This window comes from Agelaius phoeniceus, chromosome 5, assembly GCF_051311805.1.
Source record: "Agelaius phoeniceus isolate bAgePho1 chromosome 5, bAgePho1.hap1, whole genome shotgun sequence".
Lineage (NCBI taxonomy): Eukaryota > Metazoa > Chordata > Aves > Passeriformes > Icteridae > Agelaius > Agelaius phoeniceus.
The window spans coordinates 1,378,325-1,402,315 of record NC_135269.1 but is presented as its reverse complement, the minus strand read 5'-3'; the positions used below and the strand labels follow the sequence as shown (position 1 = coordinate 1,402,315).

General features: G+C 44.0%; 1 protein-coding gene across 2 annotated transcripts; it reads left to right on the top strand.

The window, feature by feature from the left end:
* The first annotated feature begins 7,300 nt into the window (after positions 1-7,300).
* Positions 7,301-21,271, top strand: GOLT1B (golgi transport 1B). 2 transcript variants are annotated; one of them, XM_054631709.2, is made up of 6 exons: positions 7,301-7,432; positions 12,691-12,782; positions 14,432-14,610; positions 17,162-17,243; positions 18,179-18,212; positions 18,565-21,271. In XM_054631709.2, exons 1-5 carry the CDS (start codon positions 7,408-7,410, stop codon positions 18,185-18,187), a joined length of 387 nt encoding a protein of 128 aa, XP_054487684.1. In that variant the 5' UTR covers positions 7,301-7,407; the 3' UTR covers positions 18,188-18,212; positions 18,565-21,271. The 2 variants fall into 2 exon arrangements, with proteins under 2 accessions (XP_054487684.1, XP_054487683.1); XM_054631708.2 differs by lacking the exon at positions 18,179-18,212.
* The last annotated feature ends 2,720 nt before the right edge of the window (positions 21,272-23,991 follow it).

The following is a 23,991-nucleotide window of genomic DNA, read 5'->3' as shown; positions in this document are numbered from 1 at the left end:
GGTGCTCTGGAGTCCCGGGCACTTTTTAGTCCAGGCAGCGGCTTGAGCCCCCTGTAAGCAGGGCTGCAGCCTCTTGGCCGCTGCCTTGCGTGCCCAGCTTCATTTGCCCAGAGGGCCCGGCTCCCAGCACGGCGTGGGACTGCGCCGGACGTCGCGACGGTGAGTCAAGCTGAAGTTGGAGGCTTTTGGGCAGCTGGGGGGCTGCGTGGCTGGTGCCATGAGGATCTGGCTGTGGGGCTGTTGGGTGGCGGTTCCCTTTGGCAGCCGGAGCTCCTCAGGCCTGACTGCGTCCTCGTTGACGTTTGCAGAAGCCGTGGGACAGCGAAGCGAGAGCGAGCCGCAGGAGCGGCCTCTTCGAGCTCAAGAGTGGAACGGCGAGGCAAGAGCGAGCCGCAGGAGCGGCCTCTTCGGGCTCAAGAGTGGAACGGCGAGGCAAGAGCGAGCCGCGGGAGCGGCCTCTTCGGGCTCAAGAGTGGAACGGCGAGGCAAGAGCGAGCCGCAGGAGCGGCCTCTTCGGGCTCAAGAGTGCAGCAGCAAGGTAAGAGCCGCAGCTCGGAGCTGAAGCGCGAGGCTTTTGGGCAGCCTTTGAAAGGATCTGTGGGTGGCTGGTTGGGGACGTCCCTGTGGGGGCCCTTGGGTGGCGGTTGCCTGCAGGCACAGGGTCTGGAGCTTCTCAGGCCTGAGTGTGTCGTCGTGCATTGGCAGAAGCCGCGGGACGACGAGGCAAGAGCGGCAGCGTCTTCCAGCTGAAGAGTGGAACGGCGAGGCAAGAGCCAGCGTGGAGCCGAAGAGGGACACGAGGGGCCCTCTGGGCAAAGGGCTATTCCAGGCCAGGGCGCCTTCAGGCTGCCGCGGCCGGCTTTGCGCTGGGCGACCTCCCTGCGTGCAGGGCTGGTCTTTGCTGTGCTCGGCCTTTTGCCGTTGTGCTCCTTTGGCTGCCCGGAGAGAGGGGCGACCCTGTAAAGGAGGGTGAGAGCCCCTGTCTCCGCACCGCAGGGGGGAAACGGAGCTCTCCCGGCCCCCAGCCCAGCTACCCTGTAAGCAGGGCAGGGCTTTTTCCCCAGCCCCGGCAGCTTTCTGCCTGCTGCTGGCCCCTGGCCAGCGTGACCCCCTGTACTCGGGGCGTGTCACAGCCCGCGTCCCCGGTGCCAGTCCTGAAGCGCTTCAGCACGTCGAGGCCCCTGTGGCCTCCTCTCAGTGCACGGGCAGGTCTGACGCTTTCCCCTCCCGCTCGGCGTTAGCAATGGCTCCCTGGAGTAGGTTGGCTGCACAGAACTTGCTCCCCCTTCTGGGACTGTCTCCCCCCTCCCCTGTCTCCCCCTCCCCTGTCTTAGTCGGTGTGCGTGAGGAAGTGTGTTTGTGCTCTCAACACAGAGCAGCGTAGCTTAGACTTCCCAGGAGGGAAAGAGGAGCTCTGTGCAGCCACAGGCGGGTGCCCAAAATGCGCGGGGGGAGAAAGCCTCCGGCCTCGCCCCTGCTTACTGAGGACGGCGCGAAGCCGCTTAGCGGCAGCGTGGGCAGCGTGACCCGCCTGTAGCCAGGGCCAGGGCGTGCGCCCACGCTGCCGGTGGCGCTGGTGAGCTGCCAGCGTGCGGGCCCTGTACTCGGGGCACGCGTCAGGACCTTGGCGGCACCCTTTGTCCCCAGGAGCAGCCCCACCCAGGTCCCTGTAAGCAGGGCTGGGGAGGCTCCTTTAGCCAGGCAACAGGAACGAGCGCTCCCGGGCCCTTGCCAGGGGGCAGCTTGCAGAAGTGCTGTGCCGCAGGGCACGCTCCCGCCTTTGGGCCTGCTTCCCACAGGAGGCACCCGGGGCTCTGCAGGCGGCCGTGTTGCCGCGCTGCGGCCGGGCTCCGGCCTGTCCCTAAGTGGGGCGCAGGCCGGAGCCTGTGCTCCGCAGTGCTAGTTGGGGGGTGCCGGGCAGCAGGGGGCGGCCCCGTAAGTGGGGTTCTGTGCGTCCCCTGGCCTCGGCGGGCGGTTGGAGGGACCCCCTGTAATCAGGCGGGTGTCCCTGGCCCCGGTCTTTCAGAGGCGTGGGGCCAGGAGTCATGGGGCCGGGCGCGTGCCCTCCCTGTCCTCGGGGCTGGGCTGGCGGCCCGTCAGGCCCCTCGGCTTTAGGCCGTGAGCTGGACTGCCTGACTCTAGAGTCAGGTTCCTGTTGCCTTGGGGGAAGGCCGAGCTCTGTGGCTCCCTGGGTGTGGACCGGCCTGTAAGCAGGCTGCGGGTCTGGGAGCCTTTGTGCTCCCTTCAGCTGGCAGCCTGCGTGGGGCGCCCGCCCCGTTAGTGGGGAGCGCCCCGCAACTGGAGAGAAGGAGCCTCCATAGGCCTTGGGGACCAGAGCAGCCCTGTAAGTGGGGGCCGGTGCTCTGGAGTCCCGGGCACTTTTTAGTCCAGGCAGCGGCTTGAGCCCCCTGTAAGCAGGGCTGCAGCCTCTTGGCCGCTGCCTTGCGTGCCCAGCTTCATTTGCCCAGAGGGCCCGGCTCCCAGCACGGCGTGGGACTGCGCCGGACGTCGCGACGGTGAGTCAAGCTGAAGTTGGAGGCTTTTGGGCAGCTGGGGGGCTGCGTGGCTGGTGCCATGAGGATCTGGCTGTGGGGCTGTTGGGTGGCGGTTCCCTTTGGCAGCCGGAGCTCCTCAGGCCTGACTGCGTCCTCGTTGACGTTTGCAGAAGCCGTGGGACAGGTTTTAAGGAAAAAATGGAACGAACTCAAGAAATACTTTTCATTAGCAAATAAAATATAAGAAGAAGGAGTTATTTACATATTTGATAACTGAATCTTGCATTGACATAATTTTAGATCTGGGAAAGTTTACATATTCATAATGGCAGAGAGAAAGCTCCTTGCAAGCTGAGTCTGGATACTCCATATTCTGGTGCGGACCTTTGAAAACTCAAATTCTACGCACAGTTCATCTCCAGGCCAAAGCTGTCATTGCGTATCGATTTGGACTAATTTGAAAAAGCGATAACAGATGAACTTCAGAGTTCTAATGAGCATGGTAACTCATTGGTCCCAAATAACTAGGAATGAGAATCCCACCATGAAAATAAATAAAACCAGACACTGAGCCCTATATTATTTACTCAAATGCTTCCTTCATACAAATGCAGCAATTAAAAATTGCATAAAGAAGGAGAGATAGAATTTTTTCATATATTCCATGAATAGTAAGAATTTACTAAAAAATTAAAGAGGGGAAAAATTGTTTCATCTGCCCCAAAATCTCCATCCCAACATGCTTACAATAGGTTTTTCTTTTCTTTTATAAGGACCAAATATCGCATTTTTTAAAGATCTAATACTGTAAAAACTTAAATTATGCCTCCTGATGCATCTGTTTTGGTACTATAAAATTAATTGCAGGAAAACTCTGGGAGCTCCAGGTTACACCATGTGCAAGGCAAGAATTAATTCTGGGACTTTAGTTTAAATTGCAGAGAAATTTACAAAGAGCACAGTTAAAATCCAAGCCTCTCTGAAGCCAAGAAAAGTCTCCCACTGGCCTCCATGATCTTTAAACTTGGAACAAATTTAACTGCTGCTCTTGTTTAATACACACATAGCATCTGATTGCCAAGACATTCATTTTCAAAGCACAGGAGGTGAGAATCAGGCATGAAACTACACAAAGCAAATGATGTGTTCAGTAGCATAATTTGCAGTTATAAAGTATCAGCATTCTTACATATGCATAATACTCCTCAAATACAGATAAATATGGATTCAACTATAACATTAATTTCATTTTAAAATAAGTTTATATATATGATACATATAGGCACTTACAAATTGAAAATTAAATTAAAACGGAGAAAAAAAAATCCGAATCAAATGTGGTAAGGCATAACATGGCCAAGAAGCAATAACCATTCAGGACTTTAGTTAATGTTTAACATAAAAGACAGCCCTCCCACCAGGATGAGGCACTTGCCACTTGCACTAATTCTAGAATAAAAATGCATTTTAGGTTATTTTTGGCAGTCAGCAGCTATCTAATCTGCATTAATTAGGTAAAACAGTGAGGCTACATAACTCATCACAAACACTAGCAATGTCCTACCCACTCAAGCAAGAGGAAACACAAAACCAGCAAAAACCAACTCTAAGTTCAAAGTTGTCATTATCAAATCCTGAGAAATTCCAAAGCAATTTGTTTTATAACACAAACAAGGAGAAGTATTGCAATGTAAGCATTTAGTATAGAATAAAAATTTGTATATAATGCAATAAAAATTTACTCTGGGATTCTAAGAGCTAAACAGATCAAATTGTGACTTTGCAGCAAGCAAAGAATTAAAGCATTTATAATAGGCCATTCTGACAGAACAGATAATTCTGCCCAGAACAAGTCAAGATTAGTGTTTAGGAATGTCCAGTGAGACAAATACAAACATTACCCCATTACCCTGACATGTCAGCCAGCTGATTAAAATTAAATTGGACAATATCATTATCCAAACAAAGCTCTGTATAAATGCATTTTCCCCTACTGAATTAGTTCACCTTTCTGTTAAAATATTAGACTTTGACTCTGCAAGCCTTTTTTGTTCAAATCCTCAGCTGAGGTTTCAGTGTCTTTACTTCCACTTTCCTCCAAGTCTCCTGGGGACTGTTTTATCAGATTCTTTACTCTCATCTGCTTTTGAAGGAGCTCCTGCTGCTTATCTACAAGCTCCTGGTTCTGCATCTCCACTGCTTGCAGCTCATTCTCAATGGACACCAGCACCTCCTCTAGCACCGAAGGGAGAGGCAAGGAGAAGGCACAATAGAGACCACAGCCATGTGCTGATGCCACTTCTAATTGTGTTAATTGTACTCCAGCCAGTGATCAAGCTGTCAATAGAAAGCATTTATTTACATGTGAGAAGCAACATTAACCCCAGCAAGTTAAACTCCTCTGGAGTTATAAACAGGGCCATTAGCAACAAGCTGTGTTCATGCAACAAGATCTCCCTCCTCCATAGAAGAAGAGGATGTGCTGAGCAACAGGGTTTGGATGTAGAGGGAAAATGTTTTATCCATCCTTCACACGTGAAAGAAGTGAAGCAAATGCTCCCCAAAAGCTTGGGTCACACAAGTGACTCTTTGGAAGGAATTGCCTCTGTCCATCCCAGTATGATGTGTGTGAATTGCAGATTGTGTTCTAGAATCCAGTCCCTGGAGTCTAAAAGAATAATTAACACATACACCTGCATGCCAAGCATGTACTCCAGAGGCAGGTCAGAAAAGCATCAGAAGGAATTACTACCTCCCCCACACCCACAAAACCCAAGAGACTTTGGCCCGTCCAGAGCAGATATGGTAATATGGTTATGGAAACAAAAATGTGTGATATGGAAAAAATATCTTCATCTCAAATAGCACAAAATAGTGACAGATGTCTTCCTAAATGCCCACTGCTACTCAGCAGAAAAGAGTTAAGAGTATCTTAAAATTTGAAGCACATTTTAAAAATGTTGAAAACCAAGTAATTTCCTTGACAAACTTGATTTTCATCCTGCAATAGCTTGGGTTGAAAGGGACCTTTAAAGCTCATCTCATTCCAACTCCCCTGCCACTGGAGCAGGTTGCTCAGAACCTCATCCAACCGTGCCTTGAACACTTCCAAGGATGGGGCATTTTGGTTTAGTTTAACCTAAGAAATAAAAAACTATCCAGTAAAAGATTTTTTTTCTTCAAATCTTAAGTATAATAGCAGAGATCCCACAAAATCTTTTATGTATACATTAAATTAATGTAAATGAGAATCAGTAACATGATGTGTTTGTGTCTTGTTAGCTAAAAGAATATATGGAATATAAATTATGGATTGCCTGCAACAGCTCTCATCTTTGGAGATTAAAGAATGTTATCTTTAGGAGATCTTATTTAATCAAGCAACTGTCACTAAAAAGAAAATGAAATAAATACATTTTAAAATATATTTTGTAAGTAAACCTTCTCAACTTTAGAACAAATTTACTGCAGGACATTGTTCATTACCAGAGCTGTGGATGTAACAGTTTAAGCACTGGTTAATTTAATTTGCTCACATAAAGAAGCTCCACTAGGTGACAACTGCTTTTTCCCTTCTGCAAAATGGATAAACACAAACTCACAACCAATTCCCAAGGCCACAGCTCACCAGGCTTCTAAATGAACCCAAGAGACGTTTAACCAAGTCATACATTTCCTGCAAGAGGAATGCTCTAAGGCAGACCAGTCACTCACCAAGTGCCCATGGCCAATTTTGATCTCTTCAAACTTATTTTACAGAAAAGCCTGGACACATTATATTGTGCTCCTTAGAAAGGCAGCCACCATAACACCTAGAGGATCTGTTAGGAGGAAGTGAAAATGCTGTCTAGTTTAGAGAAGGGGATCAATTTTGAATAATCATCAGTGAAATGAACATGGAATTGAATTTATTGGGTCGTTATTTGAACAACAGTTTTTGTCACATTGTACCTTAACACTAAACTCAAGAGATTGATATTTTCTGTTATTGCATCCTGAACTATTTATTTCATGGATGGAAACAAAGTCCAATGGAAGGTGAAAGGGAATAAATTCAGCATTACAATAAATACTAGGGGAAAAATTCCTCACTACCAGCTGATTCCACCATAACAAGCATTTTCCCCGCTTCTATAAATACAGGAGGAAATACATATTAATAATGATGTGTGAATAAAACACTTCTGCATCACCCACGGCCAGACCCAGACGCCTCTTAATCACCTCCAGGGGCGGCGACTCCCCCACCTCCCTGGGCAACCTGCTCTAGTGGGAATATTCACAGGCGAACAGTGTGAATGGCATCCAAATATACACAGTGAGCGCGTACAGTGCAACATTCCCTGCATCCCTCAGCCACACGCCAGCCTGCTCGCTAAAGCTGCGGGACAGGGCGGGATGGATGGATCCATGGATGGATGGATGGGTGGACGGAGGAAGGGACCGAGGCCGCAAGGGCGAGGAGGAGCAGGGCCTCGCAGCCGTGTCCTCCCGTGCGTTGGGCTCAGACGTGGCTCGGACCGACAGCTCCCACAGCTGCCCTAAGAGATGGTGCCGGCCGCGCTCCCGCATCCTTTAGCTTTTATCCCTTATCTTTTATCCCTTATCCCTGATCCCTCACGGCTCCCGCCCCGCGGCTCCGCTCCCACCCGGCGCCGCCCTTTCCGGCGCGCGCCCTCAGCCACTGGCGCGCGGGGCCCGGCGCGTGCTCCGCCCCGCCGCCAATCAGCGCCGGCCGCGGGCCGTGGGTGGGGCGGCGCGCTCGCGCGGCCGTACAAGGCGGCTGCTGATTGGCGGCCGGTGTGACCAATGGGCGGGCGGCTCTCCTGCGGCGGGGTGCGTGTTTCCGGAAGACGTGGCCGCCGCCGCCGGTGCCGCTCCCGCCCGTGCCGCTCCCGAAGCCGCCGTCACCATGATCTCCCTGTCCGACACGCAGAGTAAGCGCTGCCGCTGCTCCCACCGGGGAAGCGCAGAGGGGCCGCCCGCTGCGGGGCTGGGGGCGGCGGGGGGTCGCAGGGCGGCCGGGCCCGCAGCCTTTGTCCACGGCGGGGCCTCCCGGGAGCGGCTGGGCACGGTCCGGCGGGGCCGCTGGACACCGGCGGGAGCGGGCAGGGGCGGGGGAGCTCTCACGGCCCCATCCCCGCAGAGGAAGGCGCGGCGGCGGCCCCGGTGCGGCGGGAGTGGCGGCTGGCGGGGAGTACGGACGGGAAGGGGATGGAGAGCGGCAGGGCAGCGCTCGGCGGGACCCCGGCCTTGGGAGAGCTCTGCCACCACGGCCGGCGTGTGTCCGGGGCTGCGAGTGCTCGGTGTGCCGTGCTGCGGGGCGGAGGGGCTGGAAGGGACCCTAAAGATATCTCAGCCATGGCAGGGACACTTTGCACTGCCCCCGGCTGCTCAGGGCCCGTCCAGCCTGGCCTGGAGCGCTCCCAGGGATCCAGGGGCAGCCACAGCTGCTCTGGGCACCCTGTGCCAGTGCCTGGCTGCCTGGCTAGCCTTACAGGAGGACATTTCTTCCTGTTACCTAGCCTGGGTTTGTTAGGGTTTGTGGGTTTGTACCCATGGCACTTTGGCTAAGCACTGTGAATGAATGAATGAATGAAAGCTGAACGATAAACAAAGTAACCTTCAGCTACGCTCTTCTCGTGTGCCTCCCTCTGGTCGTCAGTGGTCTGGAACCACTTAATTACCTAAATAGTAACAAGCTTTGCTGTGCTGCTCTTGCTGGTACTACACCAAACGCCCGCAGGTGATGCTGAGGGGGCTTCAAATTGAGGCCGAGACACTGAAGTGGAGAAAAGCAAAAATATTTGTATGTGGCCATAGTTTGTTTCTACCAAAGTGCTTGGAAATAGAGATCAAAGAAATGAAAATAAAGAAGTTCCTAAGTGTGTCCTTAGCCAGGAGCACCAGTGGTGTCCGGGGTGCTCTGGAGTGTGTCCAGCCGCCCAGGGGCAATCCTGCCCCCCTGCTCTGCCCCAGGGCTGGGTGCACTGCTGGGCTGCCAGTACAGCAGGGACACGGAGCTGCTGGGAGGGGTCCCAGGAATGATGAGGGCTCTGGAGCATCACTAAGGAGAAAGGACTGGGAGCTGGGCCTGTTTATTCCAGAGAAGACTGAGAGGGGATCCCATCAATACATGTAAATATCTCAAATGGGTGCCAGGAGGATGGTGCCAGACTTGTCAGGGGTACCAGTGGCAGAACAAGGAGCAATGGCCATGAAGTGAAGCACCAGAGTTCAGCAATGGCCATGAAGTGAAGCACAAGGAGTTTAATCTCAATGTGAGGCATCACTTCATTGCACTGAAGCTGGCAGAGCCCTGGAACAGCTGCCCAGGGAGGGGCTGGATCTCCTTCTCTGCAGCCATCCCAGACCCACCTGGACACATTCCTTTGTCACCTGTTGCAGGTGCCTTGCCTTGGCAGGGGGGTTGGGCTAGGTGATGTCCAGAGGATCCCTCCACCCTAACCACTGCGATTCCCTGATAACAGCTAAGCTGCAGGGTTAAGGACAATGACAGGCCTTTGCTTTAAATGACTATCTCATGTATGGTGCATTTCTGGTATGATTGGCACAGAAGGAAATGAGTCTGCCTGATAAGCACCACAGCATCAGTTATGAAGGAGGGTGTGAAAAATCTAGAAAAAAAGAAGTTAAAATAACTCTGATAGCAGGATACTGGAAATGGAGGTATTGGAGAGCCAGTTAAGGCCAAGGATGAAGACAGGCAGCAGAGTTTAGCAGCATTCAGGGTCAATGATTTCTTGAGATACTCAGATGTTGTGCTGTTACTGGGAGGAGTACCAACCCTTGGGGTTAGCTTTTAGCTTTCTGATTGATTAAACCCTTGTGGCCTTTGCTTTTCTCTTAACTTCCTGTCTGGAGTATTCATTGGGAAAAAAAAATCTCTTCAGAAGGAGATTCACTGTTTTTATTTTGCTTGGTTCCTCATGTGGGACCTTCAGCTATTTCCAGTGCTAAGATTGTTGGTTGTAACTGTCAGAGACAGGAGTACTAAATAAAACACTCTGACATTTAGTGGTTTTAAGGGTTTTTTTTTTCAGTTTTTCTGAAATTCTGAAGATAGTTCATCAGATATTTTAAAATTCACTGCTGTCTGGAAAAATACAGAGTTAGCCATAGAGTCACTGGTGGAATAGTGTGATAAATACCTGGAGAGAACCACTGCTGATGTTTGGAAAGTTAATTCTGCATCTGCAGTCTAGAACATAATTTTAAGTGGTGCACTGAATGGTGTTATAAACCACCAGTAATTGCAAAAGAATTCACTTAGCTTTTCCCAAATTAAATTTTTAATACTAAAAAATACTACTAACAAATAATAGTTGTGCATTGAATATAAGCTGTATTTGGTTTTGTCTTCTAAAAGCCTATAGCACACAATTCCATTTTATTTTGCACTATATTATGCTGTATAAAAGATTTGGGATGTGCATTGTCTGCCCTAATCTTTTACAAGCAGTGTATCTTAATTTTGAATCTTAAAATCTACTAAGCTGTTTTCACATAGAGCTGCAGTAGTCATGCACAGCTTATGGAATTTCTGGAGAAACTGATGAAGATTTGCTCCCTTGTCTCAGGAAATAATAACAATCCAGAATAAATACAACCTGGCCAGTGTGTGTTTCTGCATTTCTAGGCATTGATGTGTTGTATTTGACTAATGTGGGAAAGCTCTTCTGGCACAGGAGAAACTATTTTAAAATAGTTTGCTCCCTCTATAAATATTCATCGTTAGTTGTTGAAAGGATTTTCTACAAAATGCCAGTACTTTTCCTTCCTCTGAGAAGTGTGGTTAAATATATTTACAAATTCTGATCCAAATCAAGGCAGTAACTGAGATACCAACACTGGAGGATAATAGTCCTGGACCATTCATCTTCTTCCAGCAGTTATTTTGGGATAATGAGAATAATGTTCCTTTCTCTTTTTCCCTTTTGCGTCCACTAACCAGAGCACACGGGTGACTTGTGCAGTGAATCAGAGCCCATTGTGGCAGAAGTGCTTCCAAACCGGTTTGGGGTGGTTACAGAGGTGTCAGAGAGGGAATTGCAGCAGCTGCTGGGAGGTGGCTCTGCCTCCTCCCCACATCCACACCTTGAGCTGTGCCTGGGGAGGAGCAAATACTCACTTCCAGGACTGCTTATTTATCTTGCTGGCAGCTGGTAATTCCTCTGGAGTCCTGCCTCCAAGTGATTTCCTTCCAGAATGCAGATTGTTTCTGCTCTTCTGAAGTAAAGAGTACTGGAGAAAAGGGCACTTGCAATTCTTACATTGCCTTCAGTCAGCAGATCCATTGAAAATACAATTTGCAATTCTGTTTTTCATTGTAAACGAGTACGGAGAGTGCCTGTAGTAAATCGATTGGATCGAGTTACTTAGTGCTTTTAATTGTGGGGTGTTAAAATGCTCACAGTGAAAGTTTAAAGTGGCAGGCTACACCACAGAACTACAGCTCTAACAGCCTTGCTGAAAGCCAAGCCCTCAGAGAAGTCTGGGGAGTGGAATGTTGCCGTAACAAATCTCTGAGCTGTGTTGAAATTTATTTCCAATAACTACTTACAAGTCCTGAAACAGGCATAATTATCCTCCTTTACTCCCAAGCTCATCAAGCAACAGCAAATGACCAACTACATCAACAAAGTGCAATTAAAATCCATGGAGGCAGATCTGGCCAACAAGTAGCAGTGAGGGCTGTGATTGTGGATTTTGTGGTTTTTGTTTGTTTCAGGACAGGCTATGCAAAACTACTTGGAACTTCAAAATACACATATATACAGGCATAGTATTAGGGAGGGTTTTGCTAAGCTGTTTTTGTTTTGCATTTACAAATCTGTAGGTTTCTATGTCTGGTCACAGTGAAAACAGCAATAAATGTATGTGTTTGCAGCCCTGTTGCTGCTGCTCCTGGTTTATCTCTCCCATTCATCTGTGTGAGAGTCAAAGGAAGGCTTTAGAGATTTAAAATTAAAAGCAGGATGTATTTCTAAGATAGCAGTCTTCAAGATACTGTTGTGAAATAGTAGTTTTAATCCTAGCTTGACATTTGTTTCTCATAAAAACCTTCCATCCTATTTTGGCTTCCCAGTATTTCTTGAGCATCCTTTGCAGAACTCAAAGTTTATAGAACTGTTTAGACTGGGAAAAAACCTTTAAGAGCAATGAGTCCAGCTGTTAACCCAGCACTGGCCAGTCCATAATTTAAGCAAATAAATTAAGTACAAAAGGTATTTTAAAAAAATCTGCAAGTTAAGATAATAAAATGAAAAATTTCATAAAATGAAGCTGCTATATAGCACTAGTAGTCTAGAGATATTGTACCTATGTGTAATGTAAATCTACCATTTAATTAATAAAAATTAAATATGAAGCATGAAAATTATAATTGAACATTAATCCCTCAATATTTAGTATCTGCCAGTTTTGTGAAAACTGGCAATTGTCTGGAGACCCAGGCTAGTGTTTGATAGCTGTCAGCACATGTGCAACTTGGAAAAATCCTGCAGGATTCATCCAAGTTCTGTTCCATCTAGAAAATCCTGTGCAAGTCATGGGAGATGGAACATGAGGTTTCAGGAGCACGGAGAGGACCAGGGTACTTACATTACTATGGGAAAGATAATGGGATAAGATCTGCAGATCCCAGAGTATTCTGAATTAAAAGAGAAGGATCACAAGGATCCAACCCTTCAGTGAATGACCCATATGAGAATCAAACCCTGACCCTGTAGTTATTTATACCATGTTCTGACCAAGTGATCTAATCTGGAAAACAAAGTTTCATTATCAAACAATCCTTTAATTTACAAACAATCCTGTTCTCCATACTAGCAATTAATCAAAAGGGATGTATGTCTTTGCCGTATGTGTGTGTGTATATATATATATATATATATATATATATATATATATATATATATATATATATATATATATGGTTGCATTCAATTTCAGTGTCTAGTTCCAAACATGGCCTTTGTTGATAAACAGCTTCCAAAGATATGTCTGTTGAAGTAATTGGGGTCTACAAGATTTATAATATTTGTACACTCAAGTAAGTTTTTAAATTTAAAATGTCTTTAGATTGGATGTTCTAATTTTTTCCCCAGTTTTTATCCATGACATTTTCTTGGTACCATGTTTTGTTACATGCCTAAATTTGTTTCTTTTTCAGAGATTGGAATGGGACTAACAGGCTTTGGAGTGTTTTTTCTCTTCTTTGGAATGATACTCTTCTTCGACAAAGCTCTTTTGGCTATTGGAAATGTAAGTGACTTTTCTGCAGTGCTTAGAATCAAGTATGTGATCTATTAAAGATAAACTCAAAATAGAACAGCATGTTTGAAGCTGCATGACAAAGATTACTGTGGTGATCTGGTATAAAAGAGGAGTGCTCAGTGATAGGAGTGAATCATTTTTCCTGCTTGAGGTTAGAACAGCTCACACTGATGTGAATGTCACCGTGGGTCAGGCCTGTGGGATGTTGGTAGACAAGAAGCAGCTTGTTCCACAGTTGTGCTGCTGCAAATGTGATTTTTTGTGGTCCTCTGAGATCACTGTCAATTTAAGTATCTATTTGGATAAGAATCTTTAAGTACCTGCTAGCAAATGTAGTTTTGCAGTGCTGTAGGAGGAAAGAAAGAAATATGAATTGCTTACACTTCTGGCTTTAGAAGAGCCAGACCTCTTTCATAAAAGAGAGATTCAGTATCTGCAGTTTTTACCAAATCAAAGTTGTCACTCTCAAAGCAGCACAGAAAATAAATCCTACTTCTGGAACAGGAAATTTCCAGTCCAAATATCAAATGACAGGGTGTTTCCTGCATGTGCTAGTTTCTGTGCCTCTGGTGTTCTCAGCTTTGCCAGCCAAAGCACAGCCTGGCTGGGAGAGGTTCAGCCCCTCTTTTGCTGATGCTTAAAAGTCTGCAGCCAAACAGATCAGTTTCAGTCTCAAACACTGAGATTCCCTGAAGGGAAATATAAAATTGTGTACCTGAATTTGGGTACATTAGTTAAAGCATTGTTATGAGCCATCAGCTCAAGTGTGCAGTGGGAGAGTGAAAAATGAAATAATGCTTATTTTTTCTTTTTCTAATGTAAGGTGGAAATACGAGATCCTGTTTAGGGAAAATGAAAATGTAGGTAGGAAGAGACAATGACAGGCTATGTGGTAACCAAAGATAATGCAAGAAAAGCTACTGTATCCTTGCAGAGAATTGTTTTTATCAAAAAAAAAAGAGGTTATATCAGAAAGGGCAGGAAGTTCTAAGAAATTGATTTATTAAATACCATCCAAAACTTAAACTTGAGTAAAACCTGAGATACTATTGCTTTCTGAGCAAAAATGTTGCTGAAATAATTCTGAGTCCTGTAGCTGCAGGACACCAGAAATAGTTGTAACTAGTTGGGACTGATGTGATAGTGTTCAGTCTATACTGGAACAAATAAATAAACAATAAAAAAGACTCTGCACAGTAAAAAACAACTGTTCAGCTTTTTCCTTCTCTGGCTTTGCACTGTGAGTAGATCAGCAGAAGCTGTTGAAGATGTCAGTGGCACAGAGCAGAGGTGCTGTTATGTGTGGTGTCAGTTTTTAGGAACCTTTGCTGTCAGTAGGACTGAGCTTCAGCACCACCTGTGGTAAAGATGTGACAGGGCAGATCCTCTGTCTTGGGTGTGTTAAAAGGATAGACCCTTTACATTCAAGCAGCTGAGAGCTACAAGTGCTTTAAGATGGACCTTACAACAGAAAATCAATAGTAAATTCATTCTCACCAACTGTCTTATGGTATTAAAAGAAGTTGTGCAAGAAAGGCAGTGTAATTTTATAAAATATATATATGTGTGTGTTTACATCCTGTACCTGGGAACATAATTAGTTGTTTTCTTTCTTTGGTTGTTTTTGTCTTTTCTAGGTTTTATTTGTGGCTGGCTTGTCTTTTGTTATCGGTTTAGAAAGAACATTCAGATTTTTCTTTCAAAAACACAAAATGAAAGCAACGGGCTTCTTCCTGGGTGGTGTACTCATAGTTCTCATTGGCTGGCCTTTAATAGGAATGATCCTGGAAATTTATGGGTTCTTCCTATTGTTCAGGTAAGTCTTGTTTGTAAAAACTTTGTGTTAGTTTATCTAGGAATAAATGTATTGTGTAGTGTTTGTGTTAGAGTTGACAAAGCAGCATCCTTTATATGTTCCTTTTGGACAGATTTTATATGAAATTGTTTATTTACAAGTTGGTAAGTATTTTTCCAAGACTCAAAGCTGCTAATGTTGGTGAGGCATTTACCAAAATTACTTTGATAATGCTGATGTCTAACCAAAGAATTGTAAAGCTTGAAAATGTGTGGGAGCCCAAATGTTAGCAGTATGAAGTTTAAATATCTCCTCATGGAAAAGGGATACTTGGTCCTTTTTTCAGTGGGGAGTTTGTTATTTTCTTTAACAAATGGGGCAAAATATTCAGTTACTACCATTCTAGGTTTGTAACCTTGCCATTTCATCACTCTGGCAGCCCAGGGAAAAGCTGTTTTCTGCCATATTTCATTACAATTGTGCCTTGGAGTCAGAACTGCTTGTTTGGGTTAGCAGTATCTCAACTGAGTTAAAGAAAAATGGAAATTCTATTTTTTTAACAGCAATCTTGAAACATGTTACAACTTACACAATGTGTCGTTTAAGTTCTTCATAAATGCAACGGTAATAGTGAAAGAATTTGACTTGTTACAACCTGCATAGATATCTATATTTTTATCTTTATTTCTATGGTTGAAGTTCTATGCTTCCCTACAGAACAAAGCAAAAAATATGCAAAAATGTAGAAAGGGAGTCTTCTGGTTGTTCTTGGACCTCTCTCCAGATGCAGATTGTTTCACTAATGGTTATTGATCAAGTTTCAGACCCTGAAGCGTTCTGTGAATGGCTGAATAACACTGTTCCTGTTAATCAAAGTGAAACCATTGTTCTCATGGAGCTCTTTTTGTACCCAGTAAAATTGTATGTTAATCCGATATTTAGTTCAGATAAAATGTTTATTTTAAAAGTCAATCTGAACTTGGCTCTTACTGGAGACAGTGAAATTTCAGAAAATTAATTTAGTGGGGTTAATGTATTTCTTATTGTTCTGCTCTGTGGTACTCTGAATCCTTTCACTGTAAGTGCTGTGATAATCTCAGTATTTCACTGAATACACTGTCACTTCTTGCATGTACTGCTTGGTTTAATCAGTACAAAGCAGGTAGAATGTGTTTCCAACAGAACACCCCCCTTTTAAAAGATCTCAGAAGAGTTATAAGTTAGTCTGTCTAGGCAGGTATGGCTATGGATTATCTAGTGGTGCTTGCAAGGGAAAACAGTGTTGAGAGGTTTATAAAAGATCGATAATTATCCCCAGGACGTCCCTTAGCCTGAAGGGAATTACAAGGGATGGATAATTCCAGGTATGAATGTTTAGCTGTCTGTTTTAATTTAAAGAATCTGGAGACCAGTGGTTTGGACTGAAGGATCTTAAATGTCTTTTCCAACCTTGATTCCATGATTCTGTGACCATCTTTTCCAGGGCTCATTAGATGATAGAATCTAAATCCCTTGCTACAAGGCTGACTAGTGATTACTTCAAGCAAAGCTTTTGTTTTGCTTCAATCTTGTTCAGTTCAACCATCCTCCTCTTGTCAGCAACTTGCTCCCTTCTGAAGAAGTTACAAATGAAGTCTTTCCTCAAGCACCATTTTATACTGTTCCTCAGGGTCCTGCTGCTTGGTTGCATAGCAGAAAACTGCCCTATTATGGGACAGCTGTTATAATCTAAGGTGCTTTTGGGGCCTTGTTCAGATGACAGCCCTGCAGAGTTATGGCTGACAATATTATCCCTGCTGTACTGACTGTTCCTTATTCTTGGACACAGCAGTTGTTTTAATCTGTCACAAGTGGTTTGTGTGCCCTGCCTCACAATTTACTGGGCTGCTGAAATGACCTGGTCTTTAAAAAAAAAAAAAACAAACTCAAAACCCCCCTTATTGGTGTGGATATTACCCAGCAAACAGTTCTTAGCAGGGTGGTGAAGAGGATGATGACTTGTGAAATTTCACAGTTTCACTGTGGCTGAGGCCTCATTGCACGTTAATCCTTATTCCATGCAGGGAATGCTCAACACAGGATTGCTGGGAATGCTAGCAGCTGCCTGCAGACAGCTGAGATACTGCCACAGAAAATTTGGTTTTCTGCTGCAGAGGTTAGGTGGAGAGTGCAGGGGCTGCACCAGAGCATCTGTGCCAGGGAACATCCCCAGGGTCACTGTTCAAACCACTGACTTCAGTTTGGGAAATAAATGAATGCACAATTCTGTCATGCTTCATTTTATTTAGTTAATGTAAAGAGTATCATATATGGTTTTAATTACTCAGAACTAACTTCACTTCTTTCTACATTGGGTCTTGAATGTATTTTCTATAACATAAAGAGGAATTATCTCAAAATATGTATGCTAATTTTGAGAAATCTGTTTTGCTGACTAAATTAGGTATTCTCACTTGAGTTATTTTTTGATGAGTTGACTGAGAGTTGCCAGAATTTTTTTGTTAATGTTACAGCAATATGAGCAAAGCTTAATTACAAAAACTAATACAATCTTCTGATGTCTTACCTAAAGGGGGTTCTTTCCTGTGGTGGTTGGCTTTATTAGAAGAGTTCCAGTTCTTGGATATCTCTTGAATTTACCTGGTATAAGCTCGGTAAGTTTGGTACTTCATGCAACAACTGCAGCATGTTCTGATTTTCATTCCACTGATATAGCACCTGTAGATATGCATCAAAAATAAAGCAAATAGAACTTTGGAGCAATGACTTCAAATGCTGCACAGTTCTTGCACCATGCACCTCCCACTCATTCCCAGGGAGACGCTCCTAGGGATAAAAGGAACAGAAGGAGGCGATGGCAGGAGCTGCCCCTGCTCATGGGCAGTGGAGTGGGAAGAGTCCTGCATTGTGACAGGGAATGCTGGGGTTCTTCTGCTTCACTCTTGGCCCTGGCTGACAACACAGGTGAATCTTCCTCATCTCCTGTTGTACAATGAGGAGGGCACTGTTCTTGGTGCAGTATTTGAGTGTACTTAGGAAAAGTGGCCTCTAAAAGCAAAGAGTGGAGTTCAGTGTTATGTTGCAGCTCGTATGATGAACCCAGAAACTCTCAGCATGAATAGTCATTCATCAAATGTGTTTATTAAGGTCCACTGCACCAGGCTACATCTTTTTATTACTAAGATTTGTGTTTTTTCAAATGGAGCTTTCAATTTTTGAAACCAAATGTCTGAGGATTTGAAGACAACAGAAAGACACTAAACTAGGGTGTTTCAGTCAACTACTTTTACTGTGCTAATTTATTTATGTATTTTAACACAAGCATTTGTAATACTAGTTTTGAAAGCAACAGTTTTTATAGCTACTACTGAAAATTAATAGTGGGAATAACTTAGATGCATACAGGCTGTTTTTTAAAAATGAGTGTTCCAGTTCATCTGTTCCAGTCTCACAATTAGGCCAAGTTGTGGCTCATAATTCATGATCAATTGAATGTTTCATTTGTCAATTGATCCTAATCATATTTAATTTGATCATAACGGGGTTAAATCTTGTTTTTAAAAGATAATTGTTAATGTTTTATTCAAAGCCTACGTAGGCTCAGAAGAGAATCCACAGTAATGGTCAGTTGAAATATCTTCCTTGGTCTACTAATGCATGTGTGGCTGAGACTTGTTTTGTTTTAACCATTAAGCTGGCAGTGTTATCTGCATTCTTCTATTTCCTTTCTCATTCTGTTGCATCTTCATGCTGCACTGTTAATGTCTATATGAGAAAAACGTGTTATGCAGAAACACAATTGCAATTTTAAGAATTTTGGTTTTCACAAACCTAAACCATGAGAGCTCGGTGAGTCCTACTTGACTCTCATTTCCAGTCACATACTAACCATGCAAGTAGCAAGCAGTATTTGAGAGCAGCTTCACTCTACATAAATGTCATCAGCCTAAAACCTTTTTGTCTCCTTTTCCACAGCTTGTAGATAAAGTTGGAGAAAGCAACAACATGGTATAATGACGAGAGGGTGGAAGACTGATCTAAACTTTTACTGTATTATTTATAAAATCCCTTTGAAGAATACTCAGCACAAAGATTAAGTTGTGTACAAAGGAAAAAGCTTGTTACATTCTTTACATAACAGTTTAATTTAAAATGTATAGTCAACAATATACATTAGAAAAGAAGCTCAGCAAGTGTGCTTCTAGGAAAGTAACTCCAGAGTTCGGGAAGTCAACTGAAGAGGGGAAAGTCATGGAATAACCCCTGTTACAACTGTTCAAGACTATTTCTGTTGGTTTTGGAAAACATGCTAGAGGCAATGAACCCTTGTTGAATTAACGGTGCCTGTTCTTTACCTCCTTATTTTGAAGGTGCAGTAGAGCAAACAGGCCTACATTTTTAAGGGTGACCCAAACTTACCCAACCCTCTGCTTGCTATCCTCAGAGTGCAAAAAATCAAACAGGAAACTTCTTGTGTAACAAGAGATGCATCTTTGCATGAAGGTTAAGATGACTATTCATCTATAATGTATTATGACAATAAAAAAGAAACCCTACACAGTTCTGTTGTAAACATTTTTGTAAATATGTGGCTGAAATACAGCATTGTTATCTTAATGTTTCAAAGCCAAATGTTAGTTGATTGTATTTGCCTTCCGTTTCGGAATATGCAAAAGGTCAATCTTTAATAACTTTGGTCTTAAATGTTGGTTCTGAACATGCAGAGCTCAGTGGAGAACTCTGGAAGCTGACTTGCAGGCCTTCCAGTTTGTTCTCCTTGAGCCATGTTCCCTGTGCATCCTGATGAGAATGTAGCCCCTTGTCACTAACGTGCAAACTCTGTGAAACATGCTTAGTTCACAAAAAACTGCATTAGGCTGAGGTGCTGATGTGAACCCTGTGAAATGTTACTTACCAGAATTTGGAGCTTTGTTTTTAACCAGTTTGAAACTAAGCTTTCTTTGTTTACTCTGGAACTACGAATTGACTTTTATTTTTTACGGTAATAAAATGGAAACTTAAAGCTCTGTGTACGTGAGTCTGTGGGGAGAAAACTGCTGAGTGACTGGGGCTGACTACAGATCAAGTGCCAATCTCCATGTGTTTGTAATGTGTTACTGGTTAGCTGGTTATCTTCAGACAGCTCCTGGTTACAGCAGCAGCTTTGTTGTTACTGAGGATTCTTGGCTAACCTGGAATAAATGTCCCCTCCTAATAGACTGGTCCCATTTCTGCTCCTTTTGGGATGTTAAATGTTGTGCACTTGCAATAGTCTCAGTTACAGTGTCCTCACCTACCAATCCTTGTTCAGTGAATTGTGTTTGTGCAGGCAGGGGGATTCTGTTCTGTTTAATTTTCTTTTCCCTTTCATGTAATCCTGAAACAATTACCCAATGTAGTATTAAAGGTAGCTATGTAGACTAAAGGTCTAATGACTGGGGGTGACTTTTTTTTTTGGTTTTTTTTTTTTTTTTTTGTTGTTGTTGTTGTTGTTGTTGTTGTTTTTGGGGGGTTTTTTGTTGTTTTTTGGGGTTTTTTGGTTTTTTTTTGTTTGTTTGTTTTTGGGGGTTTTTTATTGTGCAGTTAAAATTGGAGTTTTCTACTGTTACTTTTAACTTAAAAAAAATCCTCGTATACCAACCCTTTTGAAAGTTGCTGTGAAGTTTATTTGTATAAAACAAGGGGTTTTTCCACTACAACTGTATAAATAGCCACAATCTACTATTATCAATATTTAATTTGCTTCCTTCTAAAACAGGCACAAAATTATTCAGAAAGAAAACCCAACCTGTTATTTTGCAATTATTAACATCTGAAAAATCAGCAGGTTTGTTTTATAAATTGCTATATTTTCTTGATGGCATGTGCATTACAGTTAAGAAACAGGAGTAAATACGATTGTTGGCTCTACCTCAAGGATAAAGCATTTTAGATAACCCAATTTTAACTGCTCCTATAGCTCTGTGCCGTGTTACAATGACTAGAGAATAACACTCCAGCAGCTTAGCCAGCTCCTGTTTGCTGTGGTAGGGCACTAGGCTGTGCTGTGGGAAGCAAGTGCTGCCTCAAGCAGACAGTGCTCACCTTAGAAATCAGCTACCTGAACGTTTTTGTGCTTCTGTCTTGAAAAATAATGTGATGAAAAAGGTGGGTTGCACCACAGGACTGTGGATCTCTGGCTGCAGCAACTTGCTTGGTAAGCTGAAGTACCTTCAACAACAAGAAATGATGATGATGTCTTTTAGAGGTGGTTCATGTGTGGCTGTGGATGATCTTTTGCCTCTCTGAGAAGCTGGGGTGTAGGCAGGTCATCTCATTTATATTTAATTCATTGTTTTAAATCAAAAGTCAATTTTTTGTCACATGTGAACTGTTGTGGAAAGCATGTGAGGGAACAGAATTGTTGAATTTAGCATAGTCTATCCCTCAAGGTAACGTTGTTTTTGAGACGGTTTTGCCAAGATAAATGTGGGTGGCAGCAAAGGTCAAAACAACTTAGCCTTAAAGTGTTTCTGTCCTTGTAAAAAATATCTCTAACAGAAACATGCTTGGAATGTTTCCCCTTTTAAATGTAATTTATAATTGCTGCTTTAAAACTCATAAGGATGGATCTTATTCTGAGCAAATGAATACTGTAAATATCCTTGTCATACCTTGAATAAATGGGAACCTTTTTCTATAATTTGTCTTTGTGTCTTGGTGTGCACATTCTAAGAAAGTCTGTTGACAAGTTTTCCTTTCCAGAGAGTCAGGAGTACAGGCTGTTACTGCCTTGTTGTCTTACACTGTTGTGACTTTTACAGTAAAAAGGAAAGGTTTCCTCTCTTTTTTACAACAAACCTTTTACATAAGAATCCCTTTCAGACACAGCGCAACAAAATATGAACTTTCAGTTAGATGGGAAATTACCTCCTTTTTTTCTGAGGAAATAACTATGAAACTTCAGGAGAATGTGTCTAGATCCTGGAGCAGGTTTTTAGTCTAGCTCAAGGATATGACCATGAGTTCTGTGTATCCTGCAAAGTGGCCTGATAAGCAGGTTTACCATTCTGTGGTGCTCTGCAAGCCTGGGGCTCATTGTTGAGGATTTTCACAGGAGAGCAGAAAAGCAAAGCTTTTAACTGGTTGTTGAGGTGTTGTGTTGGTGCTGTGCACCAGTTAGTACCCTAAAAACTTAATTTGACCAAATTTGCTTGTATAGAAAGAACTGGCACTTCCTAATTTGAAAGGAAAAACCCCACAGCAATGTCTGGTTACATCTGTTCAACTAGGAGAGGTAATTTTAATCTGTATGTGGCTCATGGCCAGTTACTTTCAGTGACTAGTTGCCATTCATTAACCAGGAATACTTTGGCTTTGTTACTGCTCACAATGTGGTACCATATACAGTTTAGAGACTGTCAAAAGCAGTGCAAAGAAAGGAATCTTGGCCCTGTGGCAGATGTCAAAATGAAGGTTTTATGGGATTACTTTGAATTGTTTAAAGATTTCAAGGCACACACTCATCTACTTGTTCCCTTTCTGGATGACTGATTATCAGTCAGGCTGGAGAGTAGAGTCCATATCCCTAAACCAAACGTCTGTCTCCCAGCTGGCTCTTCAGAGGTCACTGCTAGCCCTTGGACTCCCATCTCTGCTCCTCTGGCTGCCACACCTCTGGCTGTTCTACCCTTCAGACTGCCAGTGCCAGCTGTGACATCACTGGCATGTCATTACCAGACTGATTTACCAGCAGAACTTGGCCCTTGTGGCCCATCTGTTTTAAGTTCTGCCCCTCTAGTATTGATCTTGGCACATTAAAGCATCTCTTAGAAGAGCTGGATCTCATGCTCAGCCCAACAAAGAGATTCTGCAGCTGCTCTAATCCCTCACCAAGCCTAATTCACCACAATTATATGCTCAAGCAGCCTCCTCAAACACAGAATAATTTACAGAAAAATCACATGGCTACTGTGGGTAATTTAGTGTGGAATTCATTATCTCAGACTAAGTATTATGACTGATAACCTGGGATATGGAGCAATATCTATTTCTAGGAATGCATTTATGTGTTGGTTACCAGTCATTAAGGGTAGTTTAATTAACAGTTCACCTGCTGAGAAAGTGCATGCCCAGAAATGTGCTTGCCAAATAACATCTGTGCTGCTGCATGCTTTCTAGCAGGCACCATTTCCCACTGAGTACTGCTCTTCTGGGAAATGTGGTGGATCTCCTATAGAAATATATAAGTTTGTGAGTATCTTACTTCTGTGAGTAAGATAATGCTCACAGAAGCTCTGGATTCATAGTTGAGCATCACAGACCATGCTGGTCCTGCAGTCAGGGTTCCCCTGTGGCCACCAGGAGGAAGCAGGAATGTGGGGATCCCAGTTGCTGGGGTACTGGTTGTTGGTTTCTCTGGGTCTGGATTGAAGGAGTTTGAGACAGTAGTTCATGTTCACACTCAGGTGTTTATTATTTCTTATCAATAAAACAGCCTCACTACTGTGACTTCAGCAGCTTTTCATTAGAAGGCACAAAATGACCAACAATCTCTTGGTACAAGGTCTTTTAAGACTAAGCTGTCCAATTAAGAATTGACACCTGGATTATTTTCCCTTTTAACCCAATAACTGATCCCACAGAGCCCCCAGTGGGGACTTTTCTGCCCAATTACAAAATGCCACCCAAACCCATAGAGAAGAAGGAAGAAGAAGAAGGAAGAAGAAACCCAGGACAACAGCCTGTGCTCTCCATCTTGCTTCCATCCACAACACACTAAAAATCCCAAACCCTCAATTTCTCACCCAGTGATGCACCTGCACTACTCTCTATAATCTATTTCACACTTTTGTGGATTCTAGTCTGTCTTGAAGTGTAGGAAACTTTCTGCATGAATGAGGGTCAAAGTCAGTGCTCCCCTGGGGGTCAGGGCACCCCAGAGCAGACAGAGAAATATTCCCTGTGGTGCCCTGGGTTTCCACACAAGAAGTGGTGAAATTCTTGGGGTCAGGGATGGCAGGAGGGGGTCACCAGCTCCTTGGGAGCACCAGCACGGAGCCCATGTCCCTGCAAAACCAGGAGGGCAGGTGGGGATGTCTCGTGTTCAAGCACAAACACACCTTTCATTGTTTTCTTTTCGGCACACACTAACGGCTCCGAGTCCTATTCCTGGTGAGTGGGACCTGGAAAACAGCTTGACATTTCCTGCCTGTTGTTTTTTTTTGTGCACTTCTTTCTGAAGCCTTTTTAGGCTCAGTTTAATTTAGACTGGGGAACTACAGTGTAGTTTTACAGCACAAAGATGATGTTGAGCTTTTTATAGAGCGCTGTTGGAGCCAAAAGGCTGAGAAGCCTTTCTCTGCCCCTCTCTGGGCTGGCAGGGATTGAGGCAGCCAGGCTGTACTTGGGAAGTTAGGAAAG

Excerpts from the sequence above, each read along its gene's own strand:
- GOLT1B (XM_054631708.2), top strand. The coding sequence starts at position 7,408 with ATGATCTCCCTGTCCGACACGCAGA. Across the intron at positions 7,433-12,690 it reads CTCCCTGTCCGACACGCAGA|AGATTGGAATGGGACTAACA; the intron begins GTAAGCGCTGCC and ends TTTCTTTTTCAG. Across the intron at positions 14,611-17,161 it reads GGGTTCTTCCTATTGTTCAG|GGGGTTCTTTCCTGTGGTGG; the intron begins GTAAGTCTTGTT and ends TCTTACCTAAAG.